Raw genomic sequence first — 9165 nt, forward strand, 5'->3', positions numbered from 1 at the left:
ACCGCAAGTTACATGTAAGCCCCAAAAAGAGGATTTTAAATGGCCGAAACAGACTAGTGACCCTGGCTTGCAGGTCAATTCCCTGTCACAGAAGCTGAGCAAGATGCTGAGTGGTTTGGATGCCAGAGCTGTCCCTCCAGCCTCAGCACACAATTGGGCAGGACCCCATAGAAGCAGAGCCCCGTTATGACTGATCCTGATTAGCAGCTGATGGCACGACTGTCGCAGTTGGCGTGTTATCGGCGAACAGCAGCCTGGCTTATACCCACACTCCAGGGACAGGACTCCAGGAAAGACCAGAGGACAAGCAGGCAAGTGCTGCACAGCCTGCCCTGTCCCTACCATGGGAAAAGAGCACAATCCCACCGCTGCAAATCCATTTAATTGAGTGAATCAGAATATGCGAGCTATTGCCAGAAAGTCAGACGAGGAGTGTAGCATGGGCTCCGTGCACATCCAGGCTTACTGCTTTCAGAGAGGTCACAGGAAGGGGAGAAATCTGGTGAAGAACAAAGCTGCCACATCGCAGCTCCATTAACAAACTTCCCAGCAACACAAACTTCACGTCTCCTTACTCTAAACAAGTGGGGTTTTACTCTCTAGACAGTATTTAATCAGTATTAGTATGCCAAAATGAGAGACTAGTTTGGATTTCTGAAAAGAAATGTAACCATCAGGGGTTTGGGAAGAGCTAGCACCACAAGACATCTGGCAGGGGAGAGAAAAGCAAGAACAGGATCTCACTAGGACCCCTTCAAGAATCGTTGTTTCCCCTAAAACACTCTGCCCCTAAAATAAACCTGTGTTTTCCTCTCACCCATAGTAATCTGCTTTTTAGCAACTTACAATACATCATAATTTTTTTTACGGCAGATACAAGATCTTGAGGTGAGCCCCTCGATTTACAACAGTAGCAGTCCCTCTACTTATAACATATGCCCACTTGCAAGATTTTTCAATTACTTCTGTCTCCCTGACACGCAGAGATGCTGCTTAAATAGGAAATTGTGTTATCATATACGTTTGAAGATTTCTAAAGCTAGATCATTTTGCATTTTCTACCCTACTGAGCTAGGAAATTAACAGTAAAACTTTACCCTGCTAGGAAGCCTGATTTAGTCAAAGACATGATCTCAGGTAGTAACTACAGAATCAGCTATTTATTTAATTTAAATAAAACCATTCTTCCAGCAGACAGTGAAGGGAAGAAATAATATGTCATGCTAAGATTCCCAAGCCAATACTTCTCACCTACATCCACTCTTGGGGTTACTTTCTGTGCATGTTGAAGTGCACTGCTGATCTGTGTTAAATAAGCTGCGGTAGAATGGAAAGCAACTAATTTGTGCTCCCTGGGTGTTGGGCAACTAATTTAACTCTTGCTGGCACATAGACTATAAATAGAAAAAGATTCAGTTTCACACTGATAACATTTCTATGAAAGTTAATAATTCAACAGTAAGGAAACAATTTTTTCTTCCTACCTATCTGGCCTATTAGGAGTGATGAACGGGAGTTGTGTTGCCTTTAATCCAAAGAAAGCAGATGATGTTAGGTGTCTTCTCGTGTGATGACTTACCTGAGTGCTGACACCCTAAACACAAGGCGTGCCCTCACTCGCTTGGCAACACACCTTCTCCTCGTCTCACCCCAGTCCAGGAGGAAGCACTATCCATTTGGAATTAAAGACAAATAAAAGACTTCTGGGATAGAAAGCTGTGCATGTCACAGGAACCATGTCAGAGATATGACCCTCGGGAGGTGCTCATTCTCTTGCTCTCCCATGGAGGTGGAGAGAAACTAGACAACTCCTTAGATGAGCCTGTCAGCAAGAGCAGAAGTGATAGGTCCTATTGTTCATCAGGTCACAGGCTGAGCTCGTCTCTACATGAATTTGTACAAGCAGAACACTTCCCCTGGGTAATTTTCGTATCTGTCAGAAACATTCTTGCAACATGCACAAGTTGGTCACAACATCCTAAACCCAAAATTAAAGAGGGTTACCATCTTCAACCAAGTGAGCTAGAACAAAATGTATGCGCCAAATACTTCCACATCCTTCCAGTGATTGGAATATGGTTTCAGTTTTTATGGGTTTAATGTACAAATATAATATAAAAATACACCAGAATATATAAATGAAATCAACTTCTTTCAGACAAATGAAAAGTCAGACGTAACTTTCTGGGTCTGAGATTAGTAATGCTTCTTCCATAGTTTTTTTAATGGAAATCAATTGACTCAAATTCCACAGTTTGGAGTATTTTCCTTTTAGAGAATTCTCAGTTGTATGAACCTGTATGCATCCACTGTGTTCAAGGACAGTGCTGTACCTACAGATGATATTTTTTTCAGATTCACACCTGAAACTGCTAGACAACAACATTTCTTGCAGAGATGTAGTTTAGATCTAATCAGAAATCAGGTAATTCTGTCCCTAACAAAGGCTTTATGTAACCAAAGATAAAAAGATTACACCAGATAAAAGGAAAAGCTTTCCAAAGGCGTAAATGTAGGGTAAAAGTGCAAAGCAAAAGAGGTTGACTACCCTCAAAGTAGAGTTTACTAGGAAATAGACAGATGCGAGTGATCAGTCCAACAGTAAACAAGATAGACAGAAACATATGTTTGGGGGCATTGGAAAAGTTAGAAGTCCCTAGACACATTAGTCTTCGGCATTTCAACTGCCCCATATAAAAGGGGAAAGAGAAAATCCTTAGGGTTTTTAACTATTTTCATTTTATTTATTTTAATTCATTTCAAATTAATACAAACATTGAAAGATTGAGGAGCCTGAAGCATCTTGTCTCCTCTGGTGCTTCCTATCACCTGGTCCACCCCATCTGCAGCCCTCCCAGACTGATACCACTTGCTTTGATATTGACACAGTTCAGGCTCAATCCAGTCTTCAAAGAAAAATGGGCATGAAAATCCCTCAATCCCCCTTTCTGCTCCACGCCCAGGGCATGCACACACTTCCCAAGGACCGCACAATCCAGTGGGTATTATTTTGTACTTAATAAAATTAACAGTCTTTACAGAAAATAGGATTTGAAATGACATTTCAGCCATGGGATCCTTCCAAGTCTGGTAGATGAGACGACAGCTACGATATCAGTTCTGACTCTTTCATATCACTGGCATTATTTGATTAATTTTCTAAATTAAGTTTATTACACTGTGTATTAAGAGGCAGAAGAAAAGCAGATAAGACTATGTTGATCATTTTAGATAATCTTCGTCCTAAAGTGTTCTGCATGGCTGCAATGTACTTACCAAATGGAGTTTACTGTGATTATTTACTTATTTCAGCTTGTAAGAAGGGATATGCTAAGTAAAAACAAAATACAAAAATGCCTTAGGTTCACTCTTAATGTGATTTTCTCTGCAGCAGGGAAACCAGACCCTTCTGTATGCAATGTACATTCAGCACCTATTCATCTATTATTAGTAATATTTTAAAAAATTACACTGGGAAATCAAGATACCAAACCTACAACTCAGTGGCACAGAAGAGATTAGTGAGTGCTGCACAGATTACATTAGTCCTAAATTAGACACAAACTCCAGTCTGGACAATCCTGGAACACATCTATTTAATATCCCTCTAGAAAGAAGGACACTTTTTGGACTTACGGTTGGTTGTCCTGCTTTGATCACTCTGAGCACTGTCATTTGACTGGTTGCTGGAGACAGAGGATACGCTTGAGCTCCTGACAAACCCAAATGTGGCCAGCTTAGCTGCTGGCAGCCGTGAATAACCTGGAGGACGAAGTCCAGACTGGCAGGGCTTGGGGAGATTTGATTTTGCAGCGCTTGGACATGAGCCTTTCTTAAGATCAACTGAAAGAAGGAAAAAGAAAGAAATTTTTATTAAATAAACTAAACTGGCATATACTGACCATTACCTGTACCACCCAGCTACATAAAGTCAGTATAAAGACTGAATATAAGTTTTAACAGCTGCTCAAACTGCAGTGATGTCTTATTCTTTGCTCCACTAAAAAGAAGTTCTGTGGAACAATTACAGGTTGCAATAATTTTTAAAACGTGAAATGCAGCAAGGACACATGAGGCATAACTCAAACTTCCAGAAAGTAACATAGTTCAAGTCTGCTAAGATTTTTTTTAATGTTATCTTCTTTTATGCTGTATCACTTTCTAATTTTACATTTGTTATGTGCCAATTAAAAGAAACTCATACACAGAGACAAACACGCCACGCATAGCCTCCAATTTTGGAAACTATTGTAGAATGCCAACAATCCTCTTCAAGGACACAGGACTTCTTTGTATTCCATCAAAGAAAACACTTCTTTGAAGTCTTTCTTTCAATTTTTGCTAAAAGAAAATGCCCTTTTCTTGCACCAAGCTTGGGAACAAGGACGTGACCCGTAAAGTTGTACTCTTCTAACATACCACCAGCCATTTCCACTGATGGACTTCTCCTCACTATAAACCATCAACCAAGTCTCAGACAACTGCCAGCAGCTGGCTTATAACAGATGAAGTTAGGCAACAACAGTAGTTCAGCTACCATGTCCGCCTGTGGGAACCACTAAGTGGTCATTTGTCTGTAGCTTGTGTCTTAACCTGTATTCTGCTGCTCTTGCCTAGACAAACTTTTCTAGGCAAATCCAGAACATAGGTCCATAAATGCTCCAAATTGTCTTCATGGACCAAAGATTAGAATTTGCTTTTGAATGGAAGGTCTGGATAGCAAGTGGATTTGGACCTCAACTGTACATAAAACTTGGACAGAGCTTTTCTTTGTAGGTTTGACAATATCGTATTCCTGTTCCTTGTAGAATCCCGAGCAGCAAAAATATATATTAAAAAAAAATAATTAAAAAAGCTCTCCAAAAGCTGATGCCACAGTGTTTTAATCAGTCATCAGGACTGGTGGGTTAGGAGACAAGGCAGTATTAAAACTATCAACATATTCTGCCAGAAAAGGCCACGAAGTCACCCTTTTTCCATTCTTATGCAGTGAACACTATTTGTGCATTAGCCTGACACATACTTCAAAGGAAGAAGTGAACATTCATAATATAAATGAAAAATAGAAATTAACTGCGCAGTAAGAATATGGTCTTCATATTATTACAGTATTTAATTCTTTTGTAAACTATGTAGGTCACAGCCTTATTAATCTTAATGAAGCATTACACTTTGAGGAGACTTTATAGAAAACAAGACTAACTCCTTTGAGCAGAAAAATTTTATGGGGATTTTGAAAGATAATTGTGTACCTCATCACAATAATAAGACTAAGCTTTGTTTAACAAACTAAACCTTTTCTTTTGAAATAGAAATATGTGTAACACCAACCTAAAAAGCGTTTTGTTATCCTATAAAACACATTCCTATAAAAGATACCAAAAAAAGCTCCTTGCTCAATGAACGAAATAATTTATAAACTATAGACTCTTAAAAATGCATTTTTTGTACCCACTTTTCACAAGTTGAGGCCTTTATTAAGACACAAGATCGATGTCTGACTGCAGCACCTTTACCAGCCCAGAGAAGGGCATGCTGTGGAGAGTAACCCAAATGAAAATAACAAATATCAACAGTGTGTAATAAAAGACTGCTAAAATCCCCGTTCACTTTTTTGGCACCAACAGGGACAATTTTGGACTCTGTTCCTGAATCTGGCTTCATTTGGATGATGTGAAGATGGGCTCAGAGGTAGCTGTGGGCTCCAGGTGCAGGTGAAGAGCAGTACAGGCACATTAGCACGGAGAACAGATAAGCAGTCATGTTTACCATCAGTTTACTGCCAGGCTTGTGCTGCATTGCTTTGACAGCAGTCTATTACAGCTGGTTTATGGTTATCTGCAAAGCACCATCAAGCCAGACTTCTTCCCTCCTCACTGCTGGGGACATTCACGCCACATCTAAATGACTCCACTGCAAGGCACTACAGAACCTGATCTCAATGTTTCCCTCAGTGCTACCAGCACAGCTTTCAATTAGTGTGAATTGTGTTAACTGATTTTCGTGTAGGAACAAGAAAAAGTGTCCAGTGAAAGGCTTCAAGAGTCCCAAATGCTAGAAATGACATGCTAATCATCTTTCTGACAGAATCTCTCTGAGAGGACTAATACCTTCCTGCATTAATAACTGCTGCACGGCGGGACTCAGATTGGCTTATGTCAGTGTAAGGCTGCACTTCTACCATGGAAGAATGATCCTGTGCTCTCTCCCTTCCACAGTCAGACCTGTCATGCCCCCACCAATGCTGATACAAACACTTCAGCAGTATTTTGGATGGGCCAGACCATCTTGCTTACCCAGGTGGCTGCACAGTCATACGCTTGCTAGTGGCTTGGCATGGCCAAACATCAACTTCGCCGGCTACCTAAAGGACTAATTACACAAGGGCAACTGCATGTGATAAAAGGCACACAACTCTGTCACAGTGTGCAAAATATTCCCCGTGTTGCATCAGTGACAGGACCAAGCCCAGGTAGCATCCAGATTTGAAGCAGAGGCAAGTACCCGTGGCAAGCGGCTGCAAAAGCAAGGAACCTGCCCAGGTCAGTGGCAGCAGGGAGAAGATATGGGACTGTCTTTTGTGGGTTTTACAGGTTTCCGAAAAATGCACCAACAGGCCTGCGCTACGTAAGCTGAGAGTTGAGATTCCTTTTTTTCTCTGAAAATTGAGGTGGAGGGAGAAATCTTTCCATTTTACAGCAAAAAGCTATAAATATCACAGATTTCCTGCAGCAGAATAGGGGAAATTCCACTGGGGCAGGGGGTGAAAGTGGTTAGAAATGGTTTTATTTAAAAAGCATTTGAAATGCGTTTGCCCTAGGACAGTGAGGTTCACCTGGGACTCCCATGTCCCCAGCTCAACCGCAGGGATGCCCCCACCAAGTCCCCCGGCTGTCCGTTCTCTGCACCGCCATGCGACCAAGCACCTGCAGTCCACGGCACACTGAGCACCACGGGTGTCACTGAAGAAGAGTTTCCTTAAAACCAGAAAGTTTTTGGTGACAAATTGCCCAGCCATCTCTACCTTTTCTTCAAAATCATTCTCCCAGACACAGGCAGAGGATTCAGTGGTTTTTCTCACAATTCTGTGAGTGTTTCAGTTTATGACTTCAAGTCAAATTCCCCCTGAACTAACAATATTTTCTATCTTGAAATCATGGTCATCCTGAAATTATTTTTCACTTCTCTTCTTTGTAATCCAGCTCTTCTGTACCACAAGGACCTGGGGGCAGGACATTATCCTCATTAGGGATGCATTCAAACCCTTAAAGCTAAGTCATTTTGTGTCTTCTTTCTCATTAAAATACATGAGACATCAGCCTATTGTATGTATTTTCTGTTCTAAATATCATCAAGTTTTACGATGGATGTTCTTTCATTATTTCTGTTTCTTAGAATTATAGAAGCACTCCCGCAAAAAAGGTCTGGGAGTTCAAAACAAAAGTTATTTTAATGAGCAGCTTTCATTTTAGTAAAAATCTGCCAAAATAAGCTTAAAAAATCGGCAAAAAATCCTTCCAGCTGTCTCACTGCCTGAAGCTAATTATAGAATTAAGTATTGTTGTCTGTATGGCACACAAGTGATTTTCTATGACACTTCAAGCTGTTCCCATCTAAAACATGAAAACATTTTGAGGTAGAGACTGATTGACACAAACCAGATGTGGCTGGGGAGCCTTAAGAAAAGTCTGAGCTAGGCTTCTTATGCATCCCCACTGCACGTGAATCAGGACTCCAGGCACATGTATAAGCAACTTCCATGTGACTTCTCTGTGAAATCTGAAATAGATTTTAGCTGAAATGAATGAAAAATTAAAGAAAGTAGTTACACAGATATGTTCTTATGAAAAAGAGTAGTGGTTCAAGACTTCAACTCCGCTTGCAATTCAGGGAACCTTGGCAAGCCTTTGTTTTCTTGTGGTAGGGTTTTTGGTTGTTTGGGGGTTTTTTGACAGGCATTTCTGTTAAAACTTTCATCATTAGTTGTCATTTTCTCTCAGAAAGCTCACTTTCTTTCATAGGATGCTCTGAACATCATTATTCTAATTTCATATTGGGGAATCTAGGGCAAAGAAGTTAGCTGCAAGGTCACTGAACTAGTCAGAGATAATACAAGCAGAGCTAACCCAATCATTGATACCTTTGCAGATTAAAAACGAATTGCGCAAGTAAGAAACCTATTCTGTTGCCACTACCTTTGTGGTTTCCCTGTTATAGACATAATGACTTCTCTCTGAACAAGAACTGAGGAAAGGGGCTTTAAAACAGAGGCTTTAATGATTTACATCTAAACAGCAGTGAGAAGGTTATGCCCAGCACCCGATGGTCTCTCATCCAAATACTGTCAAGCCTGGGACAGTTCAGTTCCAAACGCAAAACAGTTGTTACTGCTGAACTTCAATTAATTTCTGATCGGCTAGTCTACTGTCATACAGTAGGAAATGCTCATCCCCTCCTGCTTCAGATTTAAACACCCCAAAAAGCTGCTCTGTGCCTTCCCAGCTCCCAGGCAACCCAAGGCTGGTTAGCACATTCCCACCACCCCAAGAATTTGTCAGCTCGCGCTTCACTAAAACTGCAAATGACCACGTTTGCTTTGTAGCTGACATGCAAAGCAGCGGCATCCGACAAACATCTAGCACAGGAACTGTCAGTGCCTGAGCCACACTCACTGCATTTTCCACTGAAAGCCCAGAGCAGCAAGACCACTCCTCTGTGCACCAGAGCCACATCTCATCCACCCAGCTCATCGGCTGCTCAGAGGCGCTGCGGGTGCCCAGCCAGCAACGATGCTTGGCTCTCCTCAGGGAGGAGGTAGGGTATGAAGCATTTGTCTGCTGCTGCAGCCAGATTGTTGTACCATTCTTATGACTGACAATTTAGCCTGGTTGATAGAGCCCCTTGGGAGGCAGTCCTGAAAAGCAAAGGAGTCCAGGAAGGCTGGACATTCTTCAAGAAGGAAATCTTAAAGGCACAGGAGCAGGCTGTCCCCGTGTGCCGAAAGACACGAGCCGGCGGAAGAAGATCGGACTGGCTGAACAGAGAGCTTTGGCTGGAACTCAGGGAAAATAGGAGAGATTATGACCTTTGGAAGGGGGCAGGCCACTCAGGAGGACTACAAAGATGTCGTGAGGTTATGCAGGGAGAAAACTAGAGGTGCCAAAG

The 9165-nt window shown here is 41.6% G+C and overlaps 1 protein-coding gene across 1 annotated transcript in view; it reads right to left on the reverse strand.

The window, feature by feature from the left end:
* The window catches only part of MTUS2 (microtubule associated tumor suppressor candidate 2), a 208560-nt gene that overhangs the window by 181768 nt on the left and 17627 nt on the right, over window positions 1–9165 (reverse strand). Inside the window, exon 3 of the mRNA XM_009290220.1 lies at window positions 3637–3843. Within this exon, the coding sequence (XP_009288495.1) occupies window positions 3637–3843 (207 nt within the window). The remainder of the gene's footprint in view (window positions 1–3636; window positions 3844–9165) is intronic.

The sequence above is a fragment of the Aptenodytes forsteri genome, unplaced genomic scaffold (assembly GCF_000699145.1).
Source record: "Aptenodytes forsteri isolate BGI_AS27 unplaced genomic scaffold, ASM69914v1 Scaffold155, whole genome shotgun sequence".
In the NCBI taxonomy this organism is placed as follows: domain Eukaryota; kingdom Metazoa; phylum Chordata; class Aves; order Sphenisciformes; family Spheniscidae; genus Aptenodytes; species Aptenodytes forsteri.